The 21179-nt window shown below is 40.0% G+C and overlaps 1 protein-coding gene across 1 annotated transcript; it reads left to right on the forward strand.

Annotated features, from left to right (window-relative positions):
* The first annotated feature begins 3480 nt into the window (after window positions 1-3480).
* On the forward strand, window positions 3481-21179 carry tfap2d (transcription factor AP-2 delta (activating enhancer binding protein 2 delta)). Its single transcript, XM_042504074.1, has 8 exons — window positions 3481-3519; window positions 4171-4689; window positions 8361-8421; window positions 14284-14449; window positions 17466-17584; window positions 17705-17846; window positions 18924-19037; window positions 20963-21179. The coding sequence occupies exons 1-8, from the start codon at window positions 3481-3483 to the stop codon at window positions 21177-21179; spliced, it is 1377 nt and encodes a 458-aa protein (XP_042360008.1).

Genomic DNA, 21179 nt, shown 5'->3' on the forward strand with positions numbered 1-21179 from the left:
GGTCCATCCAGAAACCTTGGGGCTGATCTAAATTCTCGCCTCTGGGCTGTGCTGCGCGGGGTTTCGGGGCCTTTCCCTGCCTCGTCAGGCGGCAGATGGACTGGCTCCTGTCCGGAGATCAGTGCGCATCTGGTGCGGCGCTCCCAGCCCCCGGTAAAAGCGAGGCCACTCGTCGGCATTAAGCCCTATTAGGACCGTCTACCGTGCAACTGGTGCCTCGGGTTGGCGGCGACGGTGGCTGCACTGCCTGCATACATTTATATCTGTCTCAGGCAACTGAACTCACCACCAAAACCTCCTGACATGAATAACTTAATGTGACTCTTGCGCTCAGTGATCTGTTAGGACGCCGGTCAATGGAGTGTGCACATTTTGGGGTAAAGCTTCTGGTTGCAAGAAACTCAATTTAACGGCTTTAAAGTCGTTTTTAAAAAATAAATTAGATTGCTAGGTTTCACATTTTAATGAGTTTGGATCTCTCAGACCTGCAGAACTACAGTTACATTTCAGTCTTTTGATCCAACCTTGATGATGATGTGAGAGGAAACAGGTTAAGCTGTTACTATTTCCACTGAAGGCCTATATGTCAGCATGATTCACTGCCCAGAGCTGAAACCAAAGCCTCCTGGTGTCATTTCAGTTCCAGTTTCTGTCCTCCAAACATAATTTTGGTGAATTTCTTGATATTAGTGTCCAAAATAAGAAAAAAAAACACAAAATCCTGATCATAGGATCACATTAAGAATCACCTAAGGTATCTTAATTGACACCAAAGCTCTCTCTCTCTCTCGCTCTCGCCATCTCTCTTTGCCCGGTGGCCTTCCCATTCATCCCTCCTCCTCTTCCTCCTCATTTTCTCTCCCTCCACCCTTTCTCTCTCTCTTCGGTTTTTTAATACCTGGCGTGCGACAACCGGCCTTCACCGGTCTCGTCGTGCAGAGGTTTCACGTCGAGCCCCGAGGCAAAACAATCGGTAACGGTTAATTAAAATATAAAAGGCCTTGAGAACTTTTTAAAAGAGGCTATTTAAGGCGGCCCCAGCATCGCCTGTGACTCCGCCAGGGCCGTTTGTGTTTGTTAGGCCTTTTTTTATGATGCGACTGCAACACTATAGGCTAAATAGTGTTGACCGCGAGGAAAATGAACTTCTTGGATATTCTTTAAGCTTGTTTGTGTGTGTGTGTGTGTGTGTGTGTGTCTTTTAAAGCTATCTGTACAGTGATGAAGTGGAAAATGTAAATGGTGCCAAATGACGAAAGAAAAATCAATAAAACTACTATCAAAAGAGAAATATATGTTTTCTTATATAGCCTATTACAAACAAATCAAAATGGTTATTTACAAGTGTATCATTATTATTATTATTATTATATTATTTCGAGCTAACGTCAAGTGTATCATTATTATCATTATTATTATTATTGTGACAGATTTGGACATAGAGAGACGCATGCAGTAACAGATGGGAGGAGAAATAGTTGCTTAATTAAAGTGCAGAGTCAATCCCGGCGTCCCGGCGTCAGCACGGTCACAGTCTGCACTTTAATAATATCAGGGAGTCGCTTTGGTTACAGTTACAGCTGAGCAGGAAAAAAAACATCCAAAACAAGACTGATTAGGGCTTATCTCTGCTCTCCCTCCCCCCCCCCCTCCCTCTCTCTCTCTCTCTCCCTCTCTCTCTCTGCTGGTTTGTTTTGAATGGCAGGAAATCTGACAGACTCTCCTCTCTCCTCCTTCAGTTTCCTCTCCTCCCATCTCCTTTATTTCCCTTTGCTCCTCTTCAGGCTGTGACCACAAGCTTTGGGCTTCTGCTTTCACGTTTTGTATCTCTGTTGCTTCCCGGGTGGCCTAAGGGCAAGGCAGCAATAGGCTGTGTGCTGTGTATTCATTCTGATAATATAGGCTATGTTCACTGTGAGGCTTTGTACACCTGTTACTATTTGATGCTTTGTTATTAGCCTAGACAACGTCAACAAATAAATTAACCTGTTTGCCTTACAGAAGCTATTTCTCCTGATTAGAGCTTGCTGATTATTTTTTTCCAAAAGCCTTTTCAAATAAATATCGACACACAAAAAAACTCCTCCATCATCTCTACAACAGCACAACGGCTCCGTTCAGCTGAGCAGGACCACCCCGAGGGCGCGTGCTCAGGTGAGTTACAGCACGAGGAGAAAGGCACAAAGAGAAGGAGAGAGAGAGAGCGAGAGAGAGGAAGAGAGAGAGAGAGAGAAACGGGTCACGAGGCTGACCGACTGACCGAAAAAATACTCCCAGGTCTGATCTGTCAGTTCAAATATAATGCTAATAATAATAATAATAATAATAACATTAAAATAATAACTCGCTATCGTCCATTCTTCCATTCAATCACGCACGCGCCTCTGGTCACACATACACACACAATGCTGATTTGAAAAGAGAAATGGTCTCGTGCTTCTGTCCGTTCTTCACAAATGCAACGCTCATAGTAACCCCCCTCGCCCAATAAAAAAAATAAATAAATAAAAATAAATAATGTTCATTAAAAGATGTTTTCCATGCATGACTAAAAATATGTAAAAAAGAAAAAATGTTCAACGTTACTGATTTAATTTAGCACATAAACAAGCACACAACTTGAGTCACAATAACTGCTATAACTGAAATATGTTTTAGAAAACGACTTTGATTCAAAAACTCGCAAAATTATTATATCTTATCGATCCCATTTTGGTTACATCAAATGAGAAAAATGTGTGCACACGTGATTGTCTCATATCGAAATACGAAATAACCGCAAATGCTTAAAAAGTGTAATAATCAAAATTCATGTGAGGCATGCATCGAAAACACCCCGTTTCCAAATGAAATTTCTCTTCGAAGCTAACTAAATTCATTGCGAGCTTGTTCTAGAAACTAAAAGAAATACTGCTTTATTCCGGTGATAATTGTCGAAATTATCGTCATAATATTTCAAAGCAAACTTACATTTCCGTTGAAAATCCGTACATTTTTTGTAAATACAATTTAGCCGGTGTGAATAAAAAATAACACGACGAAAGCGAGTAGAAGACCTTGTGAAAATACAAACGGGTCAAAAAGGAAAATGTCCACAAAAAGCGTAGAAAATGTTGAAAGAAGCACTTGGTTCCTTATTAAGGCGAAGATACAATATTTATTCCTTGTCTCCTGGGATGCTCCGCTCCGTCTATTGTCCTCCCATTCCTCAGTGCTGATGCTTAATTTTCAAAACTTCTATATTACCAAGGGACCTACGACATCAGCCGAGAAATACCCTGCAAGTACAAAATCCGTGAGCCAGCCCCGTCCGTGCAGAGGGGAGACGCTCGCGTTCCGCCAGCTTTCTGCCGTTACCGAGAGCGCGCGAGGGGGGACTTTTCCATTTCTCTCGCTTTTTGAGGATTTTAACGCATTTTTATTATTATTCGATCGGGCCGGAGAACGGAGAAAAAAACGGGTTACTTTGGAGAAAGCACAATGTCAGCGACCTTCCCCGGACTTGTCCACGACGCAGAGGTAGGCTGATATATTTACTTAACATCTTTTAATTTATGAAATTACAGAAGCTTTGTAGAATTAATGTTGTTTGGTTAGGAGACATCTCAAGCCTGAATAAAGTATCTAACTGGAATTTAAGCTATCATTACGCATGGATAAAAAATAATATGCATGGAAGGAGAGATGTGTCGTGCATCTCAGTGCAGCTGCCGGTAAAAACGGGGCTTTTTATTAGTGTGTGGAAGCAAATGAGGCTCGTGTGTGAGCCGGTAACTGTGTGATTAGAACATTTTAGGGCGGAACACTCCGCTGTGTCTCACTCTGCTTACCTCCCATCCAGACTGAGCGAGAGGGCTGGGACAGTAAATTTGCCAGCAGCTCGGTAATAATAATAATATATAACAGCACGCCTTTTAAAACGCTGCAAGGAGAGTGACAGGCATGCCAAAGGGAGGGAAAAAATACCGATGGCTCCTGTTGCCGTGCGTTCGTTCCCCTCCCGGGCGTGTGGAAATGACATCTCCTTCAGGTGGTTTAAAGTGTGGAGGAAAAAAACGCTTTGAGTGTGAGTTGTGTTTTTGAGTGTGTTTGGGAGGCAGAGAGAGGAGACACCGGCTGATGCTAAATGACACGGCTCATATATTTCCCCGTCTCTTTATTATCTTGTAGATACGTCACGACGGATCAAACAGCTACCGGCTCATGCAGCTCGGCTGCCTGGAATCCGTGGCCAACTCCTCGGTCGCCTACTCCTCCTCTTCCCCGCTCACCTACCCGGCGCCGGCGGGGACGGAGTTCGCCTCGCCCTATTTCTCGGCCAACCACCAGTACACACCCCTCCACCACCAGTCCTTCCACTACGAGTTCCAGCACTCCCACCCGGCCGTGGCCCCGGAGGCCTACGGGCTCAACTCGCTGCACTCGGGCCAGTACTACCAGCAGATCCACCATGGAGAGCCCGCAGACTTCATCAACCTGCACAATGCGCGCTCGGCCCTCAAGTCCTCCTGCCTGGACGAGCAGCAGCGGCGCGAGCTCGGCTGCCTCGACGCTTACCGGCGCCATGACCTGTCGCTGATGACGTCACACGGCTCCCAGGCCTACGGCGTCGGTATGCATCACCCGGACCAGAGGCTGCTGCCCGCCGCCGGCCTGGGGCTCCCTTCATCCGCGTCGGACGACCTGCAGGTACCGGCGGCCCCTTCACTCACTGTCTCCATCACCTCAAGGCCCTTTTAGCACCCCCTTTATTCTCCTTCTTGTTTATTAAAACTGCTCCCTAATGATACTAAAACAGACCCTTATAGCTGCAACAAGGCCCATCCTTGCCCCACTGGCCTACTATTGAACCCCCCCTCCTCCCCCCTATTGTAACACAGCAATTCCAAAAATATTGAACAGAAAGACAGCGCCAGATGTCTGTCTGTCTGCCTGTCTGCTTCATCTGTTTGTTGTCTATGACACTGACAGGGCTCTGCTACACTTGGCCTGTAGGTTATGCCCACTGACTCTGTCCTACTTTGGAGTAAATTATATTGGAATATCATCTTGAGATAATTTTGTTGCCAAACCAAACGTGACTGTACAACAGGCTAAGTAAATGTCAAGTCCACTCGGCGCCCTGAAAGCCGGGCCTGTTTCTAAAAGGTTAATTGACTGGCAGTCTATACAATCCTATTGTGAAATCCGCCCTTTTATTTTCCCAGAAACACACGTGACCCATATTTTACATAATTCTTTTCGATGTAAAGAAATGGTCGAGATGAAAAACGGGATTCGCACGGTGTGTGTGTGTGTGTGTGTGTGTGTGTGTGTGTGTGTGTGTGTGTGTGTGTGTGTGTGTGTGTGTCCGGCTGTCTGCTGAGGCAAAGAAAAGCCGCTGGTTGCTCTATTCTCCGGTAAAGGGCGGATTAACGGATCGGGGTTCAGGGCACAATGCCCGGCTCGAGCGCCATAAAGCACCGTAGTTTATCCAATTACCGACTTAACGTCAATCAACTTTGTTACTTATGCAGCGACATCTGAGCTGCTTAAAAACACGTCTCTGGTTAAACACAATTTAACGCAGCGACACATAATTTCAGTCACGTTAACTATTTACCATCTCCACTCAAGTTCAGCTCGATAATGAGACGCTTTTATTGACAGATTTTAGATGTCATTACGCTAAATACGCTGCAAGTATCCTAATGTTTATAGTGTTTAAACAGTATCTATAAAAACAATAGCAGAGGTATTACTTTAGCGATTAATAATCAACATTTATTATCTTTTATAAATTTTGGTTCAGTTTTCTTTTAATGATATTATTTTATTCAAATGTGGAAGTATAGCCTGGGTATGTGTTAAATTAAATTAAATTAAAATAACATTAACTGTCCCATTGCAGCAAATTATAGTTGCGTCTGCATTATTTTTTAAATATGATTTTTATTGCTCTTTAACGTATTTTTAAGCGTTTGTTGCGTGTAATTTAATTAAGTGAATTCCGTAATAGTGACAATATACTATTTATTGTAACCTATAAAACTTGTTGTTAAAATGCTAAAATTAATTGTGTCAGTGAGTCACGTTGCCTATTTTTTATTTTATTTTATTTTTCAAAGCTATAAGCTCTCATCTTTGTTAAAGCTAATACTATATTTTCTCAAGCTGCTGGCACTTGAAAAGAGCGCAGGTTTGACCCTTTATTGAGAAAAAGAAAGAAACGGCTCGTGAACCTGAGCTCGCGCGAGGCGGATGTATGAACGGGAACAGATGCGCCTATGGTCTCGTGCAGCCCGGTCGCATCTTTGAGCGCGTTAAAGAGATTTTCATGCTGAACAAAAGCAGCTGCCACACCTTTCTCCCGTCACTAAGCTAATTCATGCAAGACCTCTGCGTTTTGTATATTGATTTTATAATCACTTTAGCTTCGGAATAGAAGAAAAGAAACAGAGCAGGAGCTGGTTAAGAAAGAACTACAACAAGCTCCTTTTCTCCTACTTTATTTTAATCAGGGCTTCTGCGTGGGCCAGGGCCTCGAGGCTCGCACGGGGGATTAAGTGTTTTCTGAATGAAAAGCGCGTGTTCTCCTTTTTTGATGACATTGTTGATAGCACGCGAGTGTGATCTGGACCAAAATGGCGGCGGTAACAGGTTTCCATACATACAGGTCCCCATATAAGACTGCTTGTTGTGTGAGTGATCCCCAACAGGTTGGTGGCTGAAAACAAACTCTGGACACTTGTGCTCATTGCTCAGTCTGGACGAGCTGTGCTGTCCTCGCTTATCGCCTGAAGCCTTTCAAATTAAGCTCGTTTCTGGGCGAGCCGTGAGATGCATCCTTTATTTTTACTGTGCCCTCAATTTTACTCAAAGCCTGCTAAGTGACGTACACTTTCTAACAAAAAGGCTTCCACCACCAGAATATTGTTCAAAGGGCGTGCAACAGGGCCAGTGTTTGGGAGCTGGAAGGTGAACTGTTTGAGCTCTTATTGGCAAACTTTACTGTAATCTAAGTTATATGTATGCAGTGGTTCCCAACCTAAGGGTCGGGGTCCCATCAAAGGGGTCACAAGATACATGTGAGGGGTCATAAGATGATTACACCTGAGGTACTTTCTAATTCTGCTACACACTCTTGAGGCCTATTTTTTATATAATGTTTTTCTTGTGTAATTCTAACTTCCATAACTGATTGCTTCTAAAATTATTAAAATTTAACAGCATGACATTTAGTCAGAATTGATGCGTTTTAAAAGGACACAAGGCAAATTCTAAGAAACTAGAATTGAATGAATTGAATGAAGAGGTAGGAACTAGGGTTGCAGCCATATGGTTTCAGCTTCAAGATATAAGTGGTATGAAAATTCATGGTTATCATGTTTGTTTTACGGTACTGAAAAAAATGCAACTGGACAGAAAAATCTCACTTTTGGTTGATTTTTAAAAAGGGAGACTTTTTATAAATGCTTTTATTTTGAAATATTGTTTTCAATTGTAATAGTCAAACCTTTAAACCCCAAAAAACTTAACTTTTTATTCCTTTAAGGGTCACTCAAACTGATTGCAATATTGATAATTCTGTTATACTGCAATACAGTGACAACACAATTTTTTTCTGAGACGTTTATCGTACTGTGTCTCATACCATTTTGCTCCAGATCAGCAAGGATGCTACTAATGTCAGTTAATGTATACTATATTTCAATATGCAGATTATTTGTAGATGCATTGATTTCATGATCTTGTAGTTTAATTTCTCTCTGTTGCCTATAAGGCTTATTTTAAAGAATGTCACTTTTATTTTATTTATTTTCATATAGGAGACTTCTTGTATTACTTTAAATTTGAAAAAATGTGTCAGTTATAATAAAAACAAAATATCGGTTTTCATTCCTTTAAGGGTCTCTAAAACTGATAATAATAATAATAATAATAATAATAATAATAATAATAATGATGTTATACCATGATACAGAAACACCGTGATATTTTCTCAGACCATTATCGGTCTGTGAAAGTCTCATATTACACTCTTAGTAGGAACCCCAGGATGCTCTACACCAGCAATAATGCTACTATTATCAGTCAGTGTATGTTCCAATATACTGTTGTCTTTATTTGCAAATGCATTCACTTTATGGTCTTAGTTTAATTTCTCTCTGTAGCCTATATTTTAGAGATGATTATGATGGTAAATGGATGTCCTTCAAAGCATCACAGCACCCCAGAAAAACGAAAGCAACGTCATTAATTTCAAGTGTTCCTGCAGCCTGACAGCTTAGTAAACTGTGCCTCAGCAGTAAAAGGGAAAAAAAATCTGGGTGAAGTGATTTCACCTGCCTGCTCGTCCTAATGAGTGCGTGTCTCCGCAGGGCTCCGTGGAAGCGCAGTGTGGGCTCGTGCTGAACGGCCAAGGGGGCGTCATCCGGAGAGGTAAGGCCCCCGTTTATTTTCTCTCTCTATTGTTGTATACCGGAGGCCGTGAACAACTCACGGCTCGACACGACAAGACAGCGAGCAGACAGACAAACAGGCGGAACACTGCTCTCTTGTCTGCTGTCAACATGTTACAGCAGGAACGGCCCCGTTTTCTCGCCTATTTAAACACTAACATACTGTACACGCGCACAGACGCTGCTTCCTATTTACAGTATGAAATGGACTGTCACTCAACACATACGGGCTTTCTTTTTTACCACTTTCTTTTTTCTTTGTTTTATTTGTTTTTTTCCCCCAGGAAATTAAAATGTAAACAAAGTCATGAATTAATATGGGAGCGATTTGATGATATATACCTACTATAGTTCGGACTCAAATATGCATTTGACGTATAACACTTCCTGTTTGAAGTCAAACCTCTAGACTACATTTTAAATGTAGACCGACAACTTTGTTTCCATTCAATAAACACACTATTTTAATGTAATATTCATGCTTGTTTCAAGATCATAAATTCGAAATAATCCCCAAACACTGCTATTGATGATCTTATCTGTCACCTGTAATACAATTAAATAGGAAATTACGCATACTATTACAAGGGAAAGCCTTGTTATATATACAACAACTTTTTTTATTCGAAATTATAGCCTATATAAAAAAACAATTTTACAGACTAATAATAATAAGACTATAATTTATATTTTAAAAAGCTATAGGCTTATTTTAACACTCTAATCGCATAAAAATAATAGGCTCTGTCTATTGTAAATTAATAAGTTCAATTTCATTCTATTATGCAAACACAAAATAACGTTCATATAGGCTATTAAAAAATACTTGAAACTAAATAGGCAATCTATGGTCTAATGTTTTAGCAGCTAAGTGCCCATTTGATTGCTTCTGGGCAAATACTTTTTTATTTTATTATTATTTTTCTTTTATGTATTTATCTGTGGGCTGTAATGTAAACCATATCACAGGAATATTTATGTTTCTCGAGTGCAGTAATTGCTGTTTCTTGTATGTTTAATCAGAAGCAGTGGAATTAATCCCAGCCTTTAAAGGCTGCGGCTCAGGTTGACTCTTGAGGGGGAAGATGTGGATGTGGTTTCGGCCTGCATCAACACATATGAGGCCAGCCAATTTCCTCAAGAGTCTGGGTTTTAACACGCTGTGGATCTGCTTTAGGTCCATCAAAGCCTGTGGTTTTTTCTTAGGCGGGACTATGTGTAGTTTTCCATACAGAGAGAAGGAAGGCTGTGTCTCGGGTTTAATTTTTCATCAGCTCTGCCTAGGTGTTGGGGCTTTTCTCTCGGATTGACGCGGGAATCCCTTCGCTATCACTTTCGGTTAATGGTGCGCCGAATTTGGCCCTGAGCTCAGCCGCTGCAACCATCACAACCAATAATCTTTGCTTTACCTCCCGCTCCCGTATCGATAGCTTCTCTCGCCTCGGGCGGACGCTTTGATATGCTAATGCCGAGCGGGGCCCCGGATTCAGCCGAGATCATATTAATGTTGTTCTTTCTGACTGCGGCTTTGGCGGCATGAATATTCACATAACCTTTTTCAAAAGAAAATCACTCAAGAAACGCGGATCCTACTTAGGAGGAGTCGTCTGTGTTTTTAATCACCCTGCTATCCCTTTTCCAGTTCAGCTCTAACAGCAGCCTCACAGATCAAGCTGATCTGTCAGGCGCGCGCCCCCGCCACTACAGTCCGTGCACGCGCCTCCCTCTTTTCTGTCAAGACATTGGCGGGCTTTTTTTAGGAGCTATAAACATTGTTGTTAAAATATGAGGAGAATGACATTTGGCCCGTGTCTCTTTTTCTTTAATTTTCGTGGCAAACTCGTAAAAGGCGCTTGATTCCGCGTGTGATCCCGCCCGCCGCTCGCGCCGCAGCCCGAGGCTACTCTCCGTTGCTTAAATACCGTTATCGCCTCTGGGCCCGCGCGCTCCACTGACTGCACTACCGGCAATAGCTCTTTTCGATTGCCCTTGGCAACATAAAATACAAACTACTTTGAATCAAAACATTTTTAGGGGAATTAATATGATGTGAACCCGCGGCTTTCAGAGACGCGCGCCCCTGTCAGAGCGCGTGAGTCTGACAGACAGGTCTGCAGGGTTTGTGTCACATATAGACACACACACACACACACACACACACACACGAGCCGGACTTCACACGCGCGCACCCCACACACGCACACACACACGCGCGCGCACACACACATGAGTTCAAGCTGAACCAATAGTATCAATCGATTCCCTCGACCTGCAAGCGTCCATTTTTGACAGCCGGAGTGAAATACAAGTCCCATACTGCCTGGTACAAAGTGCTGCCCGCTGGAGTACAACAGGCTTTTGTTAGCACACCATTATGATGTCACAGTTGTGCTGTGGGCACGAGTCGCTGTCCAGGTGCTGAAATGAAAGGTGGGAGCCGCTGTCCATGGTGCTGAACCTGGGTGACATGCTTTTGAAGCTGCAGGTCTAACTGGCTTCCCACGGCCACAGAAATTTGACGAAACTGGCACATTTCTGCTGATTGTGAATAATAGATTCTTAGAGCAAAAATATAGGTTGCTCATATATGAAACTGAGTCGGTGGCCAAATTGTCCACATTGCCCTGAAAAAGATTGGCGTGCGCATCCAATCTTCGCCTGCAGCGTTGTTCTATGCGGCCTAAATGGCATCCTTTTCTTCATTCCATCATATCCAGCACGGCCCTAATAACAAAGCGACACACCCTGCTGTTAGATTTGATAATGAGGCAGATGAATAATAGAATATAGCCTACAGTACATCAGACAGAAACCTTGCGTTTCAGTTGCTTGGGACGTTAGTTCAAGTGAAAGTTTAATAATAATAGGCCTACTCAGAGCGGTCGATATATTCCAGGAGGAGCCAGCAACACTGATTCAGATGCAATTAATAATGTGAAAGAGCCTTCACTATCACAACCACAATCATTTATTCACACATTCAGGAGCCTCCAGTACACAATGAAATCAACGCAGTGGTTGGTGGAAGGTGATTAGAGAGAGGTTTTGTTGTAGATTTCAGCAGATTTGTCTTATATACAGACAAATATTGAGCTGAAGCAGAATATGTACATAGAGAAAATCTAATATTTAACTACTGGGAAAGAGTCTGATGAAGTGCTGAGCAAAACACATTGATCTGTCCAGATTGGAGATACTTCGTCCTATGTGTTTTTATGCAATGAGTGTGCATTTATAGTCACAATCTTTTCTGGTTTAAGTTTTGATTAAAATAATATTTAAACATATATTATGTGTACAGCTGTAACTGTGAAAAGTGTACAAGGATATAAAGGCTGTGAACAAGTCAGACTTCCACTGAAAAAAACATGGGGGTTTTTTTGGTCTTTTTTTGTCAGATAAACTAAAGGACTTATTTGTTCCGTCAAAACAATTCTACTTTTTAAGATACACAAGCCATTTAAAATGCATTAGATTGACTGAAAAATGTATCATCACAAAGCTGAAAACACGGTTGTTTTTCTTAGCTCTTGAAAAGGTGACATTGTGGACATGGACATTTCATGTGTAAAGATCAAAATAGGCTGCATCCTTAATTTGTGTTGAGGCAAGTATTTGAAGCAGTGTAAACAAAAATGTGGATTAACATACTGCAAATGACAAAAGATATTTTATATGAAAATATCAAGTCTAATCAATTAGTTTTGATATCACACAAGTAGGAAAGCTTCAGTGATGAGCATTTTTGGACTTGGACATTTTCACTCACTGTAAATACTGCACACTGGCTGCACTGACACATTATTGCACCCAGACAGGAGACTGTATCTTTGCTCATATATGTTGTTATTTTATTACTCGTATCTTTTCCTGATATGTGATTCTTAAAAATAAGAAGTAGTTATACAAGTTATACATAGCTAAAGCCACCCTCCTCCTCAGGCTTGAGGACACATTTATGCTATGATGCATTAGTTCCTTTTTTTGACTATGAGTCGAGGCTTTTCAAGGTCAGAATTTATTTTAATTGGATACATTCACTATGGAACTGAAAACACCTACACAAAAACAGAGAAAAGAGCTGTTACTTTTGTAAATACAGCATACTCTCAGATATGCAGAATTCATAACAAAATGAGAGAGAAACAAAGGAGCACCTTTCACATTGCATACATTCACTCCTTGTCTAGCTCTTCAACTGAGTAAAATACATTCTTTTTCTTTTTCTTCTTATTCTCCTTTTCTATTTTTCTAATATATCCCCCTTTGCTGTTAAAAAAAAAAAACTTTTAAAAAATGAAGTGGTTTTTTTGCATTATATTATTATGTATATCAAGCAAGACTTTAATATTTTGTGCGTTAAAACTAATCTGCAAATATAGTCAACTTAATTCTATTATTATTATTATGTAGATCATGCAAGACTAGTATTTTGCAATGATTCTGTAAGTATATTAAAGGAACAGAAATTTAAATGGTTGTTGTCATGCACTCAACACCAATGAAACAGTGGTTACGGTTGTATTATTTTATTATTTAATTGTCAAACTTACTATTTATATATATTTCTTAAAATTGTTACACAGTCCACATTTCTGTTTACACAAATTAAAGATGCAACCTATTATTATCTTTGTAGTTGTCCTATATAACCACCTATCTCCAAAATGCCACCTTTTTTGTAGTAAGACAAAAATCCATTTTTATCCTTATTTCTTTCTTTTTTTTCAAATTATGATCATAATATGATTTTAAATAGCTTATCTTAAGAAGTATACAGGTTTTTCATGCAACAGTAAATCTGCGGTCCCTTTGGTTTGCTGTTGTGAAGGCTGACATGTAGCTGTGCTGGATAACTGGCTGTGTGTTATTATAACATACAAACACTGTTGTGTTTCAGCTCATGTACGAGTGAATACATAATTGGCAAAATTGTTCTCTAATGATGCTTTGTGTCAACAAACAGACCAACATGAAGCTGAAATAACGCAGCACAACAGTGGAACCATTAAGGAAATGACCATGGAGCAATCCATCAGATCTGAAACCTTTTGCTACATTTGTTTAGCATTCACTTTAATAAATTAACAGTGAAATGTACTTTGAACCTGTTGTACTTGTGTGTACTACTGCAGCGTCTAATGATAGGTCAAAACATCATTTAACAGGAATGTTGACCCATTTTTTGGCACATTTGGCACAAATCATAATGTTTGTTGTATTTTTGGGCAACCCTTGTGTAGACAGAAACTTGAATGTTTCAGCGAAATTTTGCAGGCAGCATTATTATTAGCTTTTTATAAATATTTAGCTGAATAATGCCAATAACATCTCTGCACTTATTTAGTAATACCGATTCAACTGATTAAGGGTAAAAACAATTTACCAACAACAAAGATCCAGGTATACTGGATGTTCACTTCCACCACGTTGGCATTGAAACATCAAACTTCTCTCGATGCACTAACTGCCTCCATATTTATACACAATGCACAGCCATAAACAGCAGCTAAAATCTGAAGATTTAAGTATTTCATTTGCTACAACTGTGAAGTGGCTGGAGCCGCACATTCCAGAATAGTATCTGCATTTTTTTATTCCACTTGGAATTCTACTTTAACCCAAAGTTACTGATCACAGGAGCCTCCTGGATATGGCAGTCGTCAAAATAAATGCTCCAAAATCACCAGATATCCACCCCAGAAACCCTGATTGGGAACCATGTGCGATATGGGTTGCGCTGGACTATATTAACCCTGGATCTTGTTAACTGTTCTTTGTGGTACTGCTGTTCATCCACACTGAACCTTATTGTAAACACCTGTGTTGAATTTGTGTGCAGGGGGGACGTGTGTGGTGAATCCTACAGATCTGTTCTGCTCGGTACCGGGCCGCCTTTCACTGCTTAGCTCCACCTCAAAGTACAAAGTCACCATTGCCGAGGTGAAAAGAAGACTGTCCCCACCAGAGTGCCTCAATGCCTCCCTACTGGGTGGCATACTGCGCAGGTCAGTACAAAAACACACACACAAGGTCAGAAATCTGACCACACACTGCTGCAAAACAAGGGTTCATTGCAAGTGAAATCTAATCTAGATGTCTCAATGGGACTTAAATGTTACTACAGTGATTCAAGCAATTTGGCTTAGTCCTTTAGTTCTTTTAGTTCTGCAGTGCTGACATAGTAAATGTTTACATTTCATCTCATCTTATTGCAGCATTATGGCTCCATGTAGAACCATTGCACCTGCAAAAACTATAGTTGTTGACAATTTAGAGGAACTTAGACCTAGAGGTGTCCAAAAATTTGTGATGTAATTTAGTATCACAACATTACGTTTTGGGATACTGTCTCAATTCTCAAAAATATTATATATATATATATATATATATATATATATTCTGATATACTGTCTCAATTCTCAAAAATATATATATATATATATATATATATATATATATATATATATATATATATATATATATATATATATATATATATATATATATAAATCAATACAGAAAAAATGTTTGTGGCTGAGTTTATGTTTGTTGTTTTTAAACCCCCTGACAAGATCCTTTAGCGTTGTAACCTATCTTTGGCTATTTGACTCAACTTTGGCTGGCACAATATGCACAAAAAAAAAAAAAAAAAAAAAAAGTCACATTGTGATTATTTTGACTGATAGACATGTATATGCAGGTGTACAGGGTATACCCACTTTCTTTTTCTTTTTTTTTTTCTTCATCAGCCAAAAGGCCATTGGAATATATAGGAGACTATGTCCACTTCTTCTTCTGTAACCGACCCATCTACCTGTTAGTGAACCCACCTCATCAACTCAGTCAATCAATGCCTTTTTGTCATTGAATAGCTGTACAAAGAATTTATGTACTACCACTATACCAATGGATATGTGTCATGATTTGAGTGGGAATGGTCATTTTAGAATTTCATTTTCACTGAAAAAAAAATATATAAAAAATGATAGTGATGTGATTTTTTGCTAGGATGTGTACCAAACAAACATGTTCCCACGACATCTGGAATAGACCATCTTTGTAGCACCACAATGCTCTGACAGATTTTACCTTTATCAAAAATTGTGTAGCTCCTGCAATTCAGACATTACACTTGGCTATACTGCAACTTCAATAATAATATAAATTCACTGTGCAGCCCTACTTCCACTCCAACATAACAACATTTTGCTGGCATGTTGCCAGGAATATGATAAATACAGAAGCAGATCCCACTGTTCTGCCTGAATAAAAAAGTCAACTTTTTACGCAGATTTTATGCACATGATGGTGTGTTGTTTATACTTTGATAATTTTCCTATATTAGATTTGAAATATAAAAATCAGATAACATCACCTTGTTTACAGTATCTCAATATATTGCAATATATTGAACTGTCCCTGTATCGTGATACGTATCAAATCGCCAGATTATTTCCAGAGCTCTAGTTAGACCTAAAGTTTCTCCCTAAAAATCTACCTGTCACTCAATTATTTGACAAAAAACATGTAGGCAAGGGCTGTTGGTTTTGATTTAATATGGAAAGGGGCAAATTTGGAATTGAGGGTTTAGGGGTCCTCTACCTGAAAAGGGCCCCTGCATCACCCTTGAAATCTATGCCAATGCTTGTAGAAGACAAAACTTTCAAACCATTGATCAACAGGGTTATATAACAATAAAATTATGTAAGTGTATAAGTGAAAGTGTGAAAAACAATACAACAGAGTCAAATTTAGCCTCACAAATCAACAACTTGTAGACAAAGTCGCGGCCAATGTGGATTTACTGCAGGGCTGTTTTTTTTGGATTATATTTGAATTAAAAAAGAAAATGATCCTGTTATTTTGTCCTCCCCTTGTATATCTCCTAACAAAATATTATTGAAGAGAAGAGTGTGACAGAGAGGGATTTTAAAAGTGAAAACACAGTTTTTTAAAGCATGAATCTGGCTGGTGAACATTGGAGAGCACTGCCTGAGTCTTTGTAGCCCTCAGATGAAACAGAGCATATACAGTAGCGCCCACAAAGACTATTGTAGGCGAACGAGGGCCGGGGCTGCACGTGCCGCCATGCCCAGGGAGCCAGAGGGAGGCGAGACCAGGCCAAAGCATGCCAGGATCAGAGGAACCAGAGGAAAGCAAGAGTTGCCAGCACTGTATTATTGATGAGGTGCAGAGAAAGGGAAGGGGGGGGGGGGGGGAGAGAGAATATGGCTGGTCCTACAAGATGAGGCATCAACAAAGTAAAAAAAAAAAAAAAAAGTGCAAATAGAGGTGTTGATCCTCGTCTGCAATAGAATAAATAGCAACAACAACACAGACATTTACTCTAACAGATGAAAACATGAATGTGTTTTCACATGTACCAAAAATCACACTCACTGTTTAGAAGTTTAACTGAAGTTTCACTGTGCAGGTGCCTCTGTTTGTTTGGACACTAGTTTGTTACAGAATGATAGAAATCCCTCAGTAATTTCAATCAAAATATCCCAAAAGGATCTATGGAAGTAAGCGCATATGGTTTTAAAATTTCACATAAAAAGATAAAGAAATGACAGGGACCACTGGTCCTCTGGTTTCCAAAATAGAACTTCTTACTTGTAGTATAGAAAGTGACAAATGCTCAAACCATGACAGAGGAAACTCAAGGGGACATGTAGCCATATCTACGCATAACAAAAGCGTATTTAGTATGTAGCAAGTTGACGTGTTTTAATTTTAAACTCTTTGATATTATGCCTAATTTCATGCCTTTGTCAAATCAAAGCTAATCTATATTCTTCCATCCTTACGCCTTACTTTCAAGACTTAATTAAACACATGGTGATTTGTAGAATAATGATGTCAGATTTTTATTATTTTTTTGTATTTTGTTTTAATTTCGATGGAAAACATCAGTGACGATGATGATATGTTATCCAAGTTTTTGTGTCTTATAACATGTTATAGTGTGATGATGTGAAATGTGTGATATAAAAAATAAATAAATTGACTTTTCCACAGAGCAAAGTCCAAGAACGGAGGCCGGTGTCTTCGTGAGAAATTAGACCGTCTAGGCCTCAACCTGCCCGCAGGACGAAGGAAAGCTGCCAACGTCACACTGCTCACCTCCCTGGTGGAAGGTAAGCGATGTTTGTCCAAAATACTTTCCAAAAACTTTGACAAAAATTTCTGCATTTTTGTTTTCTTATTTATCCTTTTAGCGCTTGTTTCATCAGTCTTTTCCTTGCTTTCGTGCTCAGGTGAGGCGCTCCACCTGGCGAGGGACTTTGGCTACACCTGCGAGACAGAGTTTCCCAGTAAGGCAGTGGGGGAACATTTGGCGAGGCAGCACAGTGAGCCGAAAGAGACCAGCGCGCGCAAGAAAATGGTCCTGGCTACAAAGTGAGAATACAAAAAATACTCATACGCACATGAATAAAATAGCACAGACACACTGAAACGGATCAGAGCTTTTCTTGTAGCATCTCTACAAGATACAGAGTCTTTCATTCTGAAATTCTCCTGTTTTTCAGAGATTTAAAAAGCTCAAAACGTCCAGAATGATGTTTGAATATGTCTATAGGTGTATAAGTTTAGGTGAAAATCACATTAAACTTTAGTTGGGTCGAGAAACTGATTTTAAATCCAATTTGATTTTGATTTTGCTCTCACTTAACTCCTTGTGATCACATTTACTGCCACTTCACAGTCCTAATTTCAGTCCCAATTCCTAACTTCACCCCACTGCTCATCTTGGGGGAATGTCTTGTTAAGAGACATGCTTTAACCAACACGTTAAACAACAACAAAATGTGTGTTTGTATTGGCTATGTGAGAGTAAAGACAGCAAAGAAAATGTAATAAAGGTTTAGGGATGACTGGTGAACAAAAAGATTATATAAGACTATAAACTTCATGCATAGTAGGGAAAAGGTGTTGCTGTGAGACAGGACAGCCTCCCACTCTCAACCACACACTCTTTTCATGCATAGAGCATCTACTGCATTTGAATTTAGATAAAAAAAAATATTTTACTTAAAAACTTTGTTTATATAACAGTATAAGCTCCATTTACAGTATATCTGACTATTGCACATTGAGTGCTGGGTGTGCTGAGGGAAAACAGCTCCCACTCTTTTCCAGCTAAGTTGGATTTTCTTTCCCTGATAAAGTCATCCAAACACTGGTTTCCACACTGAATAAAATACAAAAAGACAACGTGGACAAATGCTGAAAACCAAGACTTTTTTGGTGTCATGTTGTGTGTCAAGTGTTTTGCTCATTTTTGGATTGACATTGAGCTTGTCTCACTCCTGCATGCCCTTCAATTGTTTCTTGGGAGGAATTTATGTGTAGGTTGATCCAAAAATGATGAGGATGGGTGCAAGGAGAGAGAGAGAAAAAAAAAGACCCAAATTGCGACGGTTGTGTTGGAGACAGATGGTAAACCCTCATTCCCTCCCTCCTTCTGTCCACCAGGCAAATCTGTAAGGAGTTCCAGGACTTATTGAGCCAAGATCGCTCTCCTCTGGGCTCCTCCAGACCGACCCCCATCCTGGACCTGGACATCCAGAGACACCTCACACACTTCAGGTAACACACACATGCTCTTTACAGAGAGCTAACAGACAATTTTTTTAACAATGTCTCCAATCTGGAGTCACTCTAACCAATTGAAACTACCGAGTGCAGACAGTTTTCTTGCAGAGCCCGGCTGCTCTCTGTTTTGGCTCTGACCGCTTTGCCATTTTCCAACGATGCAGCTGTGCAGTTTGTTAGTGCAGTTTGTTATTTGGCACAAATGACAGAGGAGGAGGGAACGGCGGCTTGTTAGCAGAAATGTCACATCTATGGCGTCATCCGTCGCAGAATATACACAGTTTTGTCAAACCTCCAAAGGGAGATGTACTGCAGAGCGCCGGGCAGAGAAATAAGATGTGAATTCGGTTGACAGATTGAACAGCAGCATCCTTCTGGCAGCTTAAAGGTCTGAGCTGAGAGGTGACCTGACATTTAGCTCTGCGAGAACCTGCCTGAGGATTTTACAGGGTGGACAAACCAGTATCATATTATAAAACTGATTCTAAAACCCTATTTTATGGCCATCTTACCTCAGATATTCTCTGTTGTTATCAGTCCTGGACCTAGCATGTTCAGTGCCCCAGCCAAACCCCCCCAAAATTTTAATATTACTGTCTTATCTATATATCTTTGTCATCACAAAAACGAGAGCTAGTAAGAAATCAACATAAATATACCACTAAGATAACTAAGACTCATAAATTTTAAGTTGACTAAATTATAAGACAAGTTGAGGTGATTTTGTTATGATTCAATTTGTCTTTAAATTGTCAACTTGAAAATTCAAGGAAGTCAGGACACTAACTTTTTTACACTGAAACAAATAGTTCATTTGTACAATGTTCTTTCACTTACTTAAGCTCTCCATGTAAACTTCACCATCTTTATTTATGTTTGATTTTATTGAATGTCCCCCAAAAATTGTGGGATAAACTTTGTTTTATAGTACTTTCAGAAAATGAAAAAGAAATAAATTAAAAAGGTATGGTAAATCTTGTTTTATAAAATTAAAATAGAACTGACTGTTGATCATTTTAAATGCCTTGCAGTGCTGTAGTGGTAAATGATGTGGTGGGTGTACTCGGTTGATGGGTAGGTTACTGAGGAGGAAGTGGATATTCTCTCTGAGACATTCTTATGTTTTTGTGGTTGATGGGTGGGTGTAATACAAAGAGGCAGACAAAGAGGTATACCTAGTGTACCTGCTTATACCCTCCACTACATCGGATTTTGAAGACCCAAACAGCCACTGTATGTTGTGTGATAGTATGCTGCTGCAAAGAGGGATTACTTTTCTGGATTCACTATTTAGTCTATAAAATGTCAGAAAAATGCACATCACGATTTCTAAAAGCCCAAAAATGAAGTCTTCAAATGTCTTGTTTTGTCTGATCAAAAGTTCTAAACCTAAAAATACAGTTTACAATCACATTAGACAAAGAAAAACAGCAAATCCTCACAAATGAGAAGGTAGAATGAGGGAATATTTAGTCATTTTGCTGGAAAAATTACTTAAACACGATTTTCAGTGGTTGCTAGTTTTATGCTGAATGACTAATGGATGTGTAAAAATGACAATATTCAGGCCTAGAATTTGCTAAAGCAGTTGTATTATTCAGTGTTTCTTCCTAAATTATTGTAGAAAGAGGGTTGAAACAGCATTTAGAACATCACAGAACATTAAAACTCTGCTCTGACAGGAGTTAGCCCGACTAAAGACACTCTTTTAGGAGGATTAGAAGCTCCATAATGCAGGGAAAGGAGAGATTCTCTCGGCAGGTGAGCAATGTGAGGAAAGAAAACGAAATCTGCAGTACTTCAGTAAGCCAGTCTGCCTTACAAACCCAAACTCTACCACTGATTTCTTTCTTCTTTTTGCACCTGAATGAAACAAAGGTTTGTCACCGTTCTGATGGTTGTCTCTGCCTCCCTAACAGTCTGATCACTCACGGGTTTGGCACGCCGGCGGTCTGCGCAGCTCTCAGCACCTTCCAGACGGTCCTGAGTGAGATGCTCAACTACCTGGACAAAAACTCAAGCGGGAAGACAAGCGGACCCACCGACCAACAGATTAACAACAGCTCGGAAAAGACGCAGCTCCGGAAAACAGCCGAGCCCCAGAGCAAAGACGGGAAAACAGAAAAGACTGAGTAG

The sequence above is a fragment of the Plectropomus leopardus genome, chromosome 16 (assembly GCF_008729295.1).
Source record: "Plectropomus leopardus isolate mb chromosome 16, YSFRI_Pleo_2.0, whole genome shotgun sequence".
Lineage (NCBI taxonomy): Eukaryota > Metazoa > Chordata > Actinopteri > Perciformes > Serranidae > Plectropomus > Plectropomus leopardus.